We start from the raw sequence: 16,646 nt of genomic DNA on the forward strand, positions 1-16,646 counted from the left end.
GCAGTGCCGTCCTGCACCATGTGCGCAAGACAAAATAATCTTTTACTTCAGCGCGGTGCTCTCTGATGGTGTCTCGGCACATCAAATTGAAGAAATTATGCAAGCAATATCTAGCCACATTTCAGAAGCCAGTTTTTGTTGTAGATTTCTTTGGGCAGGTTGTCATATTGTTTCCTTATTTAGTCTCGAGTAAACAAAGAAGAGGGGTTTGTTTAGGTTAAGAAGCAGCAGAGCATATTTAAACTTTACCATAGCATTCTGACTGGTTATTTTATTCTCTCCCACACCAAATTCTTTGTTTAGGAGACTGCTGGGGAAAAAAAAAAAACTATTCATCTGTGTGGTCTTCAAGCAACCCGCTCTGCCAAACAGGATGTGACTTTGAGTTGTAGATCATTCTCCTAATCATGCCGGTGTTGGATATTGGTTTTACTAACTTTATAAGGCATTGTTCCTTTTCATTTAAAAGGAATTTCAGTTTGGGTTTTTTATACCCATTGTTTGTTTTCAGGACAATTCTCAAATGTCTGGGCGAACAGAATTAAGTCCTCACAGAACTTGATATGGTCCAATATCTTTTCAGTTTGTTTGTTTATGTCCAAGCATTTAAAAACTTCCCTCATATGGTCCAGTCGAAGCATCCCTGCAGTGCCATAATGCTGTCTGACCTCCTTCCAGGTCTTAGCAGTATGGATCTGTGTGTTTTTTTCTTTTAAAAAGCCTCTGCTTTGTGAGCTGTAGACCCACCATAATGTGGTCAGACGACTCCATAGGAGGAAGGGATGAAGCAGAATATATACCCTTCACACTGCCATAACAAGTCCAGTGTCCAATTTTTCCTTGTATAGCAGTTTACATATTTATCTCTCCAGAATCATGCTGTGGCATCATGTTAGAGTAACTCTCATTAGACCTGAGTGGATGTTTTGAAGACTTTTGTTCATTGCTTGAAGTGGTGCTTTTTTAAAAAAGAAATATGGGTTTTTCTTTGGGTTGAATTGCTTTACAGACAAAAAAAGTCAAATGTATCCTGTGAGAAACTTGTAACCAAGTGAATAATTTAAGAGCTGGTGTCTTAGAGATTAGATCGGGCCTAAAAAATCCATCCGACATGGCCGGCCTTAGCCCATAGACACTGTGTCTGAGCCCGATCCAACCCAACTATTCACTCTAATTAGAGGCCTGAGCCTGAAGTAAACCTGACATATTATTTTAAACTGCGACCAGTTTCAAGTAGTTCCAGACCTCTGACTTTACACTCTGCTGGAGTCATTAGTGTAACTTCTCCCATTTTAAGTTTTTGTTTAACAACTTTCAGCTTAATTGTATCACATGTAATCGCAGGGTGAGTCAAGTGCAAACCTTATGGGATGTGTGATTGATAGGAGCGGAGCAGGGTGGGACTAGTGGCATTAGTTGTGCAGTGTGCAGCGCTTGTTACAGTCTAATTAACCTCTGAACTTTACTTTCTCAGCAGGATAAATTTCCCACTCCTCTATTTAAACAACAATACGTAAATTAACACAGTTTTAAGTCTGTGCTGTATGTATTGTAGCCTGTTTGTAGCCGACCATCAAGCATATGATTTTGGTCTGGTATGACTGCAGTTTTGTGTCCAGTTGGGTTATAAAGAAAATCTAAACTCTAGTGTGATGTGATTGATTTGCCTTGTGTTGGTCAGGATTGTGACAAAGAGATTTTGCATGATCTGCAAAATCACCAGTAAAGATGACATTACTGTAATGAAACGTACTGAAAACCAAAGCATACACCAGTGTTTCAGTCTCCTGTTTTGACGTAAATTTATTTATTCTGCCGTTGCTTTTAAAAGGAATGTAGACGGCTTTAATGTCTGTCTTGGTTCGTAGCACAGCGCAGTAAAAGTACATGTGCACATCCTTTCTCGTATGCCAACAACTTGTGGCTAATGTCGCATCTGTGTTGTGATGGCTCAGTATGATTACATCCTTTGTACTGATGCATCTCCACTTTTTTCTATGTGTGTTCTTTTTAACAAAACAAAGATGAGGATGTGTGACACCACAAATGTATTCTTTTTCTTTTCTGTGTTTTTTTTTTTTTCAAATTGGACACAACCGAACACAGACGAGGCATAAATCCAGGTAACGGCTCAGCTTCTGAAGTGTTATTGACATTTTAAACTCAATTTCAAACCTTACAAATAGAATATTGGATTAGCTCAAAATAGTATTTCAAGTCACAACTCCACTCCTCCATGGCATGATGGGCAAACACAGCAAGAAATGAGTTTTGAAATTTCCAGCCTTTACCTTTGGCTGTATGTAAATACTAGGATTCACACATTTGCTTTAACTAAGTTAGGTGCATATTTGGTGTAATGTAAAAATGTCCAGTTGATGTGTAATGCCACTGGCTGTAGATTTCCCTTTACAGGGACAGAGCTGACAGAGAATACAAACTAACAACTATTTCACCAGTAGTTTGTAAATAACTGCTTTATGTTTACTGTAGGAATGATTAGAAATGCGAACACAGGTACATCTCAATAAATAAGAACGCCATTATTTATTTTAGTAACTCACTTCAATTACATCACACAAATGTAATATAAAATAATAAAATAATATATTTCAAAATAGATTTCATTCAACTTTGATGTTTATGGCTTACAGATGAATACAATTTCAGTTTGTCAGATTATATAGGATCAGTCAAAAAAAGTTTTAATACAAAAATGTTATGTCATCCTCACATTGTGGCCTAAGGATTGTAAAAACTATTGACTTGACAAATGTCCAGCAGATTTCCTCCATAAGATTCAAGTATCAACTATCTCCAAGCACATTTACAAAAAGTTCAATGAAAGAAAAAAGTGAAGGACAAAGCCATCAGTTTCAAATTTTCATTCACTGTAACACATAAAGATCAAAATTAACAGAAAGATATATTACTGCGTACAATTAATCTGTTTTTGTTTTTTTTTACTTTAAAATTATTATTGAAATAAGTATCTTCCCTGGGACTTTCTAATTTGTTGAGATGTTTCAGCAGATTAACTATTTACTATACAGGACAAATGGATTCTCTCCCATTTGCATTTGAAATTACTCCATACAGAAACTTTTACACAGTACTGAGAGAGTTGCAGGGAGCAAGAAAGACAGAAAGATCACCAGGCCCAGTAGTTGTCATTCCGCATTCATTCAGTCCCCCTATGCACTTTTCTGCCAGGAATGAGCTTTAATGCCCAGATCATGACGGTATTCAGCGAGCAGAATAGCCCGTCACTTCTTCTCACCTCTGATAGAGTGCCTGAGAACTCACTCTACTCTAAAAGGCTAATCTAAAACCCCCACTAGTCTGCCCTCATTTCAGCTGCACTGTCACACGCTGCACCAGCTGCGTGTTGAATGGGTGCCTTCCTGAGCTGTTCACCTTACATTATAGGAAATCATTAGACATATTTAAGTGGGCAAACGGCACGGGGTTTTGTCATAATATTTCGCCGATCCGTCTCACATTTTGGGGATGAAGAATGAAAGGCGAAGCATCAGGTATGAAAAGGACATGGAGGGGAACCGTCTGAATGATCCTATTGATCACATCCAGAGGCTATCGGCATGTCCCTCCTCCATATGATGATATATTCACCTTGTGTGTACCAGATGGGTACACTGCATCCAGATGGGATGCAGGGACAGGGGGAAAAACACGGAGGACATATTCAGCATGCAGGAGCCTGTTCCCCCTGCTGAGCTTGTGTGCCCTAACATGCAGGGCAGGCTGGAAAATGTTCTGCTTATGACAGTGGATGGCTGAGGTAATGACCAGTGACTGCTACCATTGCTCATAGTAATGATGGTTTCACACTGGAATACGACACACTTTTTGCAACCCCATCTCACCTTTTTTTTTCTGTAATTTTCACCAAAGATTTCTTAAACTCTTTTCATTCTTATGTTCTTTACTTTTATTTGCATCTCTCTTTCGTTTCTATCTTTTTTTTAACAACCCCCATCTTTCACTGTCTTGTTGCTTTTCTTCACTGTCTCATTTACAAATTTTCCCTTCCTAATAATGTTCAAAACATTTTATCCATTTTATGTAACTTGCTTCCGCATAGCGGGCCAGCAACATCTTGACTGTGCTGATGTCAGCAAAAAAAAGACTCACTCAAATCAATTCTACTTTATTCTAAGACATTTATACAAGCACAAAATGATTTTTTCCTTTTTATTTCAATAGTCAAAGTTTGCCCAATTAATTAAGCTGCTCTGAAAGATCCTGCATGCAAGATATCCAATTCCTGTTTGGAGACCCAGGTTCTTATTTCTGAGCAGCAGCTATAAAATTACACATGTTGGACGTGGGGAGCTTATCGTTTAAACGGCCAATTCCATTGCAAACCTACAAGACCATATTCACATGAGACCCGAGGCACAATTGAAAATGAAATACAGCCACCAATATAATATCCCTCAAAAAGCCAATATTTCTCACTTATTAATTACTTCTTGGCTTGGAGCTGCTATATAGACCCCACTGCCTCACACCAGCCACTTCACAGCAGAAATCACCCGTTATCAATCAAGAGTGGATGCGGCGCCACGTTGAATTCAGCCGACACTTTGTGTTAGAAAACACAATTAGCAGGTCATCAACAGTAATGATTTAAGGACTGGCAGTAACGGCCTCTTTAGTGAATATTTTAAAGCAAATGGACAGCTGCCTCCGTGGAAACAATAGTGATCAAGAACACTGGAACACTGATCATTCTTTTTACTGACATGATCAAGCATAAATCATTTCTGGAACCGAATAAGACACAATTGTTGCAGTTGTTCCATAAGAAGAACACTCTCTGCTGGGCAATCCAGCTGATCTCCTAGATCAGAGGTTCCCAAACTGTGGGGCGCGCCCCCTTGGGGGGAGAGGGTGCTCTGCCATTGCAGGGGGGGCGCGGGAAGCCGTCTGGATGAAAAAAAAAAAAAAACCTGTAAGCTGTATGCGCTGGGTTTTTACCTTAGAATGGCCAACTCTCTGTTATTCCTATGTCAATTTGATACATTAGAGGCTTCCACACATCCCATATCTGTGTTCTCTGTCACTTTTATCAGCAGTTAAAACTGTTTAATCCGTTGTTAACATATCGTAACCTGTTTTTCCGAGCCGCCTTTAAACGCAACATGAGCGCTAGCTGGGTTTAGACCTGTGCGCCGTGAAGGAGACCTGCTGCTGCTGTGCAGAGCTATGCGTTTTGCTGGTCTGCAGCAAAACCAGCAAAACGCAAAAAACTTTTCACAGTTTTCCTCCCAAACTAACAGACTGTTGAGTAATGCTGTTGGATGCAGGTAATGCTAGCTAAAAGATGACTAGCTAATATCAATACATCACCTTAAGCTTAACAAGTAGCCTGTAGGCTACTGATGTTGTCTATGTTCAGCTACGTACATTCATTTTGCCCCCCAAAAAGTATCTAGGACAGTGGGAACCACTGTCCTAGATAATGTTGTCTAAGCGCCAAATTGCCCAGAAGTCCACCTTTAAGTGAGGTGTAAGCAAAGGGTCGAAACGAATGCACGTTTGATGACGTGCTAAAATCACAGGGCCATCGAGTGGCCTGGCATGAAAGCTACAGCTGACTCAAGGTGTGCTGGCAGTGCCATCTAAACGTGGAACGTTTATCCCAATCAGCATATGCAGTTTCCAGGCAGAGGTCTCATATAAAGATGACCTGCAAAAATTATGGTTGCAACAAAATGAATATTACTGGCAAATGATACTGATGGGTCCTGAAGTGAGATAAGTGCCACACAATCAAAATAAAAATGTAGATCGTGTAATGCTGATTTAATGCAGAGTGTTTATTTTATGCAAACGTGATTGATTTAATGAAGGACTTAGTATTAGCAAATGGCTATTCTCGAATGATCCAAATATATATCAAGAATGAAAAACCTGAATCTGGATGTTCCTTGTGTCAAATTTGCTAATGAAAATATTTGAAACTCTGCATGTTGGACTTGAAATATCTTGTTTGCTATTAAAGTATGAATGTCATTTGAAGCTCTAGATCCTTTCCACCAGAGCAACTTCCACTAAATGTGGCTATACTTGACTTTTAAGGCTCTAAGCAGACTACAAATTACTTTTAAATTTGTGTGACATTTTCAGTTATCAGACTGAGAGCAGTGAGAATTATATGTCATGCAGTTTATTTAACAAAACGGTTTAATGGATAAGCTTTGCCCCGTCCCATGTTTTCTTTTGTTGTCAAATTAAATCTAGGAGAGACAAGAACTCTGCTCTTCACACATCATTATTTTCTCTGTATGAGAATGTGCTTAAAAATCAACAGCGTAAGTAAGCTGGATTAAAGCAAATCTGAGCAAGTCGTGCTTTTGAATTTCTTAAAGACTTTGAATGATATTTAGGAAATTATTTTTCATTGAGACATGAAAAATGCTTTGCCTCACTATGACAGTCTCAGTTCCCAGGATTACAAAGGAATGCTTACAATATTCTCGAAATAAAAAAAAAATCAATCATATTTCCACATTTTGTAACTTTCACGATAAATAATTTGTTACAGGATAACTGCTTCTTTCATAGTTTAAGGGGTAAAATTGGTCTATCAAACAAAAGCGCATTTTGTCTAATCTAACATGCACTTCAGTGAGCTGATCTGCAACATGTCAGCAGTGAATACTGAGGAAACATAAGACCATACAAAATTAAAACTCCACTATCTCTTGCTAAGCTGAAGTCTATTTCCTGAATATATTTCCAGTTGCTGTCATTATGTGACGGATATATGCACAGTCACATTGTTACTCATTATATTTCAGGCGCATTGAGTTGTTAGCTTCACACTGGACAGTAAAAGTCTTTGCTTTTCTTTTTCAAAAGAAATGATCTGATCATAAGACTTTGGGAAACTAACAACTAGTTCATTTAAAGTCTGCGTCTCTGGTTTAAGTTGATCCTGCAGCTGGACTGCTGTCAAGTCAATGTGACTTCATAAACCATAACTTTGCCATTTCATCGGGTTATTAAAATTTTTAGTTAATGTCATTCTACTTTTCTGATCTAAATTTCGGATTTTTATTAGCTCAAAGTCATAATCATCCAAATGAACAGAAATAACAAAATGTTCCTATTTTTAAATTGAATTACTAAAATAAATTAACTTTTTACTAATATTCTGATTTATTGAGATGCTCCCATAATCAAACCATTTTGGATCTGCATCTTCCACAGAAACTGACCGATCAGTGATGCAGTGAAAGTTTATTGCAACCTTACAAATGCTTACGTGCTTTTTAGTCCGTAGTTTAAGTAATTGATGTCCCATTTTAAGTGCCAACTTCAAGCATGTTCAAAAGGCTGGTGTGGTGAGATATCAAACATTAGGTGTGAGAGCAGGACTTAATATTATTGGTTCATCTTGCTTTCTGCATTTATACTTTTAGTGCTGCATGTTTTATCAGTTCCACTTTGTTAATGAGTCCAAACGTGGACACAAGTCATCACAAAGCACCCACAGGTTGCGACTGAAAGTCTTTTGCACAAATCCTAAAGCAGAAGTAGAAATTACAAAGGGTTTTCTTCTTGTTTTTGCCTGTTTTTAGTCTATTTTTGTTCTTTTTTTTTCAAGCTTCACTACTTCTACTTTTCCATCTTGCACACTTGTCATTTTCTAATAGTAATAAATACCAAACTCACATTACAATATCTGTATATATCTTGAATCCATATTAAATCTGGGCATGTCTGTTTCCACAGAAGTGGTGGAAATATCATTTTACAATGGTCTGCAGATATTCATTCTTTGCTGTTGGCTTTAGATAGATGTTGTACACTAAACCAAGTCTGCTTGTTTGCACAATGGATTGTGATTAGATTAAGCTGCACTGTAACAGCTTTTCATATGCGTTTAAGAGGGTTTTATCTCTGAGGACTGACACGACCAAAATGGGCCAGTGCAGAGGAGTTTTCCGCAGAAAAAATCGTGCGGCACATAAAGATGCTTGACAGCCCGGACGACTTGCACAACACAGTCATGCACAAGCGCCCTGACTACCGTCGTACATGTTAGAGGAACGAAGGAGAGTGTTTGGAGAAATGACTTGCTGATCATTACTCAGAGTAAAAAAAAAAAAAAACGAGGCGAAAGATATGAAAGACATAAAGCCTGGGGAGCATCCATGTCACTGTCTTTGCTTTGCGCTTACATCAAGGAAGCCGCTGCTGTCTTCTGTCTATCGAAGTGTAACTGGTGCTATGAGCAATCAGCGTGGTGAATCATTTCACGGATCACCAAACATGAGTCCAGAACACTCAGGGGCTCTGCAACATTTCCACCATTACCCCTTATGTCAAAACAGCTGAGTGCATTATGTCATCCAAATTGACAGTGTCACTTGATACCATTCGCAGACACTCAGGCCACACACATGCAAGCATCACAAAAATGCTAGTCTTGAGTCAGGGTTACCAGCCTTGTAGGCTGTACTCCTCAACCTCTCCAACAGAGCTACATTTGTCAGATTTCCTTGCGGGAACTTCTGCATATATTTAGTCTCTGTGTCTAAATATATTCTTACTGGACACTTTATTAGATACACCAGTTTGATTCCATCTTAATACAAATATCTCAATCACATAATCACTTGGCAGAAACTAAATGCATCCAGGTTTTAAGGATGCCCAGAGCATCTTCTCCTGTGGTGAAGATGCTCTGGGCATGGCATGGTTCTTGGTGCCAGACAGGCTCGGCTTTCAGACATTCTTGCTCGATGGCAGAGGATGGTCCAGAAAGGAGAAAATATCAAGTGGTCAGCTCTGTCTGGATAAAAATGTCTCAGAGGTCAGAGGAGACCGAGTAGACTAATTTAAGATGACAGAAAAGCAACCAGAACAAGCAGCCACTCTTTACAACCAAGGTGTACAAAACAACATCTCTGAATGCACTACAGGGGCTACAGCAGCAGAAGACCACACTAAGGTGTAACTCTTGTCAGAAAGGCATAGGACACAAAGTCCCCCTGTCTTAGCAAAATTGGACAAACAGATCAAAAGATCTTGCCTCGTTTGATGGGTCCCAGTTTCAGCGCCAACACTGGGATTGTAGATCACAATTTGGCATGAAAAACATGGACATGTGGACCCGTCCTTCCTTGTATCAAAGGTTCAAGTTGTAGGTCAAATAGTGTTGGGGATATTTTTTGGCAGACTTTGGATTGTTTTAGTAGTTATTGAGCATCAACACACACCACAAGTAAACGCCACAGCCAGAGTAATGGTGCAGACAGTCTCCATCTCTTTATGACAGCCGCCCTCTGATGGCTCCCTCACAAAGCTCAAGCCATCTCAAACCTCCATGGAGTAGCATGCCCTTGGGATGCAGGGGAAGAGGAAATTCTCATCAAGGATGTGCAGTTGACAAATCTCCAAAAACTGTGTAAAATAAGGAAGTTATGTGGGCAAAAGGGCATTAATCCTGGTGTTAGCAAGGTGTGCCTAAAAAGGTGACGGTGTACGTACAGTGGCAGAGGTTCAAGCTGCCATCTGCTCTTAAATGAGAAGCAGGATAAAAAACAGTAGGTTACAATGTTTCCAGAGTGCAATCCTCTGTACTGGTTAAGTGGACACATAGGGACGCCTGTGCTCTACAACCGTAACCTAATTACAAGGTAAAATGGAACACTTTAGGTAAAAACCAATAACAGGTCCACCTAATGTAATCCCATTACACCTCCATTATATTTGAACCAGAGGAAAGTTGCAAAACATGTGGTTTTCATTGGGGGGTTCAGAGTAGCACAATAAGAGGACGTGAGAGAGTACATTATGCTTTACTTTCCTCAGAACACACAATGATGCAGGAGAGCTCTGGGATGCTATAAAGCAAAAATGTGCATATTATTAATGACAGTGCATTACACGTGTATGCTCCCAGATAATTTACTGCACCAGCAAACACGTGTGTTGTCGCGGGCATGTTATTTAGTATTTCACCATCAGGCTCGTGAAGAGTCCTTCAGCGCATCCTTAGTTATAAGATGACTGATGAGGTTCGCTGAATTCACAGCCAGTCACAGAGGGAGCATAGAAGGAGGCGAGCTGAGAGACACTAAAGACCGAAACTGTTTGAAATTAGTTGATGGAGGTTAAAGCCTTACAGAAACAACAGCTAGTTTTTTCATGATGCCAAAATAGGCATACGGTTATTTTTCTAAAGTGACTAATCCTATCTGCTCTATGTGCTCCCTACCTTCATTGAGGCCCATATGAATGGTCCAGTAGTTCTGTAGGCACTGCAGCTCATTCTTCATGGCCCTCTTGCAGCGGCAGTCATACAGAGAGCTATTGTGCAGAACTTCCAGGGCAGCCTTGCAGTCCCGGTTGTTATCCAGCATGGCATCCTTCTCCTTGCCCACGAGGCACTGGCGCATCACCCTGTACCGAGGGCTGCAGCGAGAATCCTGGCTGCACATTTCACTGGCCTGGATGCAGTCTACCCACTGTGACTGAGCCTCACGTGTAGACCTGGTGCCTGGAGATCCTTGGGATTCATTGGTCACCATGGGCACTAAAAGAGCTGAAGAGCCTTCCAAAGAACCTAGACGTGGAGGAGAAGGTTTATTTGAAGCAGAAAGGTGAACAATGTGGGAGTTATTTTGATTGTGGCTGATAATCAGTCACAATCAGGGCACTATCATAGCCACTCTCATCTATATACACACACAGCTCAGCACACACCCTTAAAAATGTAGACAGTGATAAATTTGCAAGTAGTTCCAAGAGAGCACGATTAATTCAGCACTTTTGAACCCTTAGCAGTGAAAAATTTATTCGATATACCTCGGTGCTGGTAGGCACTTCCATGCCCACCTCATGTAAACATTAGGAACATTTAAACTTCTCCAAGGCTTTTGAATCTCACAACGTAACTCAGAAGAGTAAAAAAATGAAAAAATCTATTAATTTCATTTCTGAAATTAATATCTCATGTAAAACTTTGTTGCTGTTATTTATTGAACTGACAACAATTCAATAATTGTTGTCATTTCCAACACAGTGATCCACAGGGAGCAGAGACTGTCTGACTTTTACAAGACTCAGGATGCGAACCCACCTTTACAGGCAAACCAAGTGCAGACAGTTTTGGTGAAATGACAAGAGAGACCCCTTGTGGTGACATTGTGAATTGAGCAACCGAGAGCAAAGGGTGTGCTTATCGATCCTGGGTGCAAAGCCAATGTTACATAAAAGTTCAGTAGAAAAAATGTAATTCGTCAGTTACAGGATTTTAATACGCGAACATAATTATTGTGTTTATTATAAATATATTAGAGGTGGTAAACAGCGAGATAAAAACGTGTTGCATTAAACAGTCTTGCATATTTTGCTTTGAATTTATACGAAACAGTTCGTTGTTAAAATAAGAATAATATTAACCTCCTTATGTCCGTCGCAGAATCTCTGGGGGATTAAAAGTTCAAGTTGAGCTGCTTCAGCATTTACCTGCTTAAAATTGCGTGTATTTGTAATGTGTTGCTGTAATTGACATCAGTCATTATATAACTGAGTCGATCAGCTTTTGCCATTAGAATTCCGTGGCTCACAACAAGCACATTAACTTTGGACAGACAGATACTTCTAGTTGATCAAAGTGACGGTAATCTCTTACAACTATAGCCCTTTTGTGATTTACTAAGGAAATTCAAAATAGAAAACGACCAATAACATTTAATGTTATACTTCTTACCTAAGAGCACAAGAAAAACGCAGAAGCACATCCACAGTGTGCCAGACTTCATGTTGAAACTGTTAAGACTCCAATTAGACTAATATCTCCAGCTCTTCAAAGGTTTATTCCTTTCTCCAGATTCTTGACAAAGTCTAACTGAGGAAAACACAAGAATAAATATCCTAATTTATTCCAAAAGTAATACACATCCCCCAATAGAAAAGGAAAAAAAATATCCTCGACGCCCAAAAAGATGAAAAATCCACAATCCTTTGCTTTTGCTTTTACTGAACAAGTCAGAACAAATTCCTTTAGATTCGAAAAAAATGAAAAAGAAATTAAATGCAGTCAGCTAGTGAATCCATGAAAGCTGCTTCTCGGGCTCCGCTGCAGCGCTGCGTTCATGCCGACAAACTACTGAGACGTGATGTGTCCGCATTATGGGCTCAGTCTGGCCGCCTTTCTTTGCCCCCCTTTGCAGGCAGTTTGTCCCACTAACAGTTCCCAAAGTGCCTTACAAAAAAAATCTGTTATCTATGCCAGCATATTAAAGGAGGTAGAAAGAACTCGTCTGAAAGTGCCACAACCCGATGACTTGTTTTCTTCCCTTCTCTCCCTCCACTGGATTCCTCTCAAAGCTGTGCGCTCCTGTGGAAGGAGCGAACGCGTCTTTTTCACTGACTGCACGCGTGTCGAGGCATCCACAGCACTTTATAAAGGAAGGAGGGGGGAGGGGGGGAGAGGAATCGTTGATCCAGCAGAGGGCGCTGCGAGAAGGCGCTCTCATTGGAAAGCCGCGGCGCACACGGTTCCCACAGAAGCCCAATAATAAATGTTGCCCTACAGAATGGTGTAATTTTCCTGCTGAGAGAGAGAGAGAGAGAGATGGATGTGAGGGGGTGCGACGGTGCCATGTGAAAAAGTGACCTCAAATGGCCCCTGATGTTTATCTTTGATTACATGTGACACTGCATTTGGAAGTTTAAGGGAAAAAACAAAACATTCTGTTAATGTTCAAATTGTTATGGAGCTTAAAACAGAGTTAGGTTATTAAAAAATATCCCACGGTTTCAGCATCTAGCAGAGCTCTGTTCTTTCCATCATCTAAGCGTTTACCAGAACTGCACACACTGTCATCTAAACAGACGTGCTGGGTAAGGAAGGGATTAGTGAGAGAAGCAGCCAAGAGGCCCATGGTAACTCTGGAGGAGCTACAGAGATTCATAGATTAGGTGACAGAAGCCCCTTTGCCTGACAAATATTACAAGCCTGGCTTTTATGGAAGAGAGGCAAGAATAAGGCTGAAAGAAAGATATAGAGGTCTGTTTATAGCTTGCTGCTAGCCATATATAGCAAACATGTGGAATTCGAATAATGAGACTGTTTGTCTAATACACTGCTCGTCACCCAATGGTCCACACCATTCTCTCAATGAAACATATTTGTATCATTTTGTAGAGGTTTTTCTTTAGCATGAACAGGGAAGCTGGTCAAAGTTTATGAGACAATTAAGAGGCTGTTAGATGCTGCGAAAGACTTAAAACCTTGATGGAGGTTCACAGAGCACAAACACTAAGCATGTAGTGTAGATACAATGGATGGATTTGATCAAATCAGATTCATGTGATGGAATCAGGCAACTAAAGGCTAAAGCAAAGTCCAATGAAAACACTGGGACGAGGCTTGAGAATTGTTATTCACAGATGCCCCATGTCTTCATCTGATTGAGCTTCATCTGGTTTGCAAAGAAGCATGGGCAAAGACGTCAGCCTGTAGACAGGACGAAAGGCGGTTCTCCATAGTATGGACCCAGCAATAAACATAAATACAAATGCATGCAACACTTCAGAATTTGAACTTAAAGAAATAAGATTGTGTTATTTTTCTTCCATTTCAATAAAAATGTGCTCTACTTTATTAGTGTTATTTCAAAATCCCTTTAAAATTCATTAACGTCAATGGCTGCAAGCATTGTCAGAAAATGTGAAAAAGTCCAAATAGAGTTCTAATACCTTTACAGGTTACTCTGTGGAGACTTAACCCAAAACCATTCAACGTCCTTTAAAGTAGTAACCATTTAATTTGAAGGAATTTGGCAAGGGCATTTGGTGCATTGATATTTCAGGCAAACATCAGGATTTTTCCCCCACACCTGCATCTGCAAATTATTTTAGGCCTATAGTTCAAAGGTGGAGACAGCAGTAAAGATGAGAATGTCACAATTCATTTTGATAATAACCAAGCACTTCATATCTCATCTGTGCTCCCACACATCAGTAAAATGATGAAAAGAAAAAAAAAAAAAAAAACTAACACAATGTCTCATTTCATAGAGCGCATATTGGCTCGGAGGAAATAGGAAAGCCCGCAACCAGCTGAATCTGCCATTTTTCAGCGTGGCTTTGCATCAGACAAAATGACTTTGTCGCACATCGCTGCTTAAATCCTGCCCAGAATGTCATAAATCTTTACAAATCTTGAAAACAAAGTCTCCATTTGGATGTGATGACAGTGACAAACTGCACGGCCACCAGCTCATAATGACGTTTGACTGTCAGCCTGGGCTCTCGTCCAGCAGGGAAAAGAGCTCACCATTATAATGCCAGCATCAGCCTCATTCTGCCTATATTGGCCCTGGCTTGTAGTTGTCCCCTGAGTTTGAAGTCGCTGCATTATGAGCACTGTGTAAAGCGTCGTCCCACCATCATGAATATCCTCTAAATGTCGTGGAGTAGGGCTGCTTTGACGGGTACGGTCTATTCCTGCGCTGTGCAGAAGCAGAGGTGCTTATCTCTGAAAGTCATACATTTGAAATTCAAGAACAAAGTCTTTATACCCCCTGGAATATTTTCCACATGTTATTGTGTATATCTTTTCCATATGTTTTATGCGAATTACAATCACATAATCTTGTGCATAACAAGGAAGAGAAAGAAAAGCTGTGATCTTTTTTATGTTTTTCTAGAATGGATGAACTGCCACGCCACTCAAGTCTTTTTACGGCTTCAGCAGATTTTCTTCCAAGCTGTGCTGCGTTCAGATCCATCCTGGCATCAAGAACGACCAGCTTCCCTGAAGCGGACCAGATCCATAGTGTGGTGCTGTCAGCACCAAGTTTCGCCTTGGGGACGATAATCTAGAGCATTAATTTTCCTCCCATGATGAATTGAACAGAATTCCGTGAGATAACCAAGGCAAGAGATGTAGTTTTATAAACTAACCCTGCTTTGCACTTCTCCACAATGGAATCCTTGACATTTTATTATGTTTCCTGGTCTTAACAAGGTTATGTTTTCACTTTCACTTACGTTCTCCGACGAACCTCTGAGGCCTTCACAGAAGAGCTGCATTCATATTGATATTAAATCACGCACAGATTGTGATTAACTTTACTGTTTAGATGACTTCTGAAGGCAGTTGGGAAATTAAAATAAAGGTATTTTATTTGTTAGGAAAAAAAATATATATGTATATCAATCAAGTATGATTTTTATTCTATTTCCAATTGTAAAAATAATTGGAATTAGAACATTATGTCAGAGTTTGTCTATCACACAAGATTCCAGTACAACACATTGAAGTTTGTGGCTTTAGCATAACAAATTGTGAAGAAGTTCAAGGGGAATGAATATTTCACGACTATAGTGTATGGTATTCATACAGACTACATGAGATGTCTATAAATTGATGCATTGCTCTAATTTTAACTCTGTAGGGTAGAAGAGTTTAGGGATATGCATGCTAAGTATCTAGTTCCGTTTTCTTTTTTTTTATTATTATTTAACAGCTGAAACTCCTGAATCAAACCCTTTTTTCCTCTATTTCCAAAATAGTGCTATAATGAATACTTTTCTCAACTCATTTTTCTCCCTGTCAGGTCCAAGGTCAGACTTCATTTCTGTTGACTTGCACGATTCATGATCTCTGAGGATATTTAAACACCCCATTCTGACTACATTATACATTTGCAGGTTTTTTTTTTTTTCTACTTGAGCAATTAGAAAAAGCCCCGAGGGAAACACACACACTCACACATTTACATGACTCCCCTACTTGCATACTCTTCAAATAATAGGCATACTTATGTGCAGTGGAGAGAGACGGTTGCACCACAAACATATGCGAGATAACTGTGTCAAAATAAGATGGCACAAAGCTGTGACAGTCGGGGATTACAAAGCCAGATATGGAACTCATTGTTCTCACTATTGAGAGTAATCACAGTCAGCTTCAGAGAAGTGTGGCTATTATGCTGAATTTACATGGTATCATTAAAAATTCACAGTATAATAATGAAATAATAATTCAAATAGTTGTCAAAGTTAATGCTAAAAGCAATATCAGCAGGAGAGCTGCCATGGAGCTCAGGCTTGCTCTCAGGGGTCAAATAAAAGCTTAGTCAGTCTGAAACTGTCACCTTGAAAGCATGACTGACAATTGTGTGGTTTAAAATGTCCTCAGAAACACTTTTAAAGTGAGTCTCATACTGTGGTCAAGATTAAAAAAAGGCCAACGTTTATTTTTGACTTTAGATTGGCTCTAATTAAAGACATTTACAGGGACTTGGAATGGTTTCACACCAATGATAGAAAGATAACTCAACGACTGAAAAGTCTGCTTTGTTTCTGCTGTGCAAACAGAATAAAATGTGAGACAGCTCAGCCATGTCATACGTGGCTGAGCCACTGAAATTAGCCTGCTCCGTAGTATAATTCAGGTTAACTGTTAGCTGCAGTCATGCCCTTTCATATCTAGACATGCATGAGGAAATTAGGCTCATTTTAAGGAACGTCGACTCCTGTTATCTCTATCTGTGTCCTTTTCTTATATACTGCTTTAAATGGTGGTTGTGTATGTTTTTTTTGTTTTGTTTTTTATTCGACTGATTGTCCCCAAATGATTTGATGGT

At 39.6% G+C, this 16,646-nt stretch overlaps 1 protein-coding gene across 1 annotated transcript in view; it reads right to left on the bottom strand.

Moving 5' to 3' along the window:
• LOC103470484 (GDNF family receptor alpha-2) overlaps positions 1-12,445 on the bottom strand; it is a 68,730-nt gene extending 56,285 nt beyond the window's left edge. Inside the window, exons 1-2 of the mRNA XM_008418951.2 lie at positions 11,756-12,445; positions 10,259-10,606 (exon numbers count right to left, since the gene is read on the bottom strand). Of these exons, the coding sequence (XP_008417173.1) occupies positions 10,259-10,606; positions 11,756-11,807 (400 nt within the window). The 5' untranslated portion in view covers positions 11,808-12,445. The remainder of the gene's footprint in view (positions 1-10,258; positions 10,607-11,755) is intronic.
• Positions 12,446-16,646: the final 4,201 nt, after the last annotated feature.

The sequence above is a fragment of the Poecilia reticulata genome, linkage group LG9 (genome assembly GCF_000633615.1).
Source record: "Poecilia reticulata strain Guanapo linkage group LG9, Guppy_female_1.0+MT, whole genome shotgun sequence".
NCBI classification, from domain to species: Eukaryota; Metazoa; Chordata; class Actinopteri; order Cyprinodontiformes; family Poeciliidae; genus Poecilia; species Poecilia reticulata.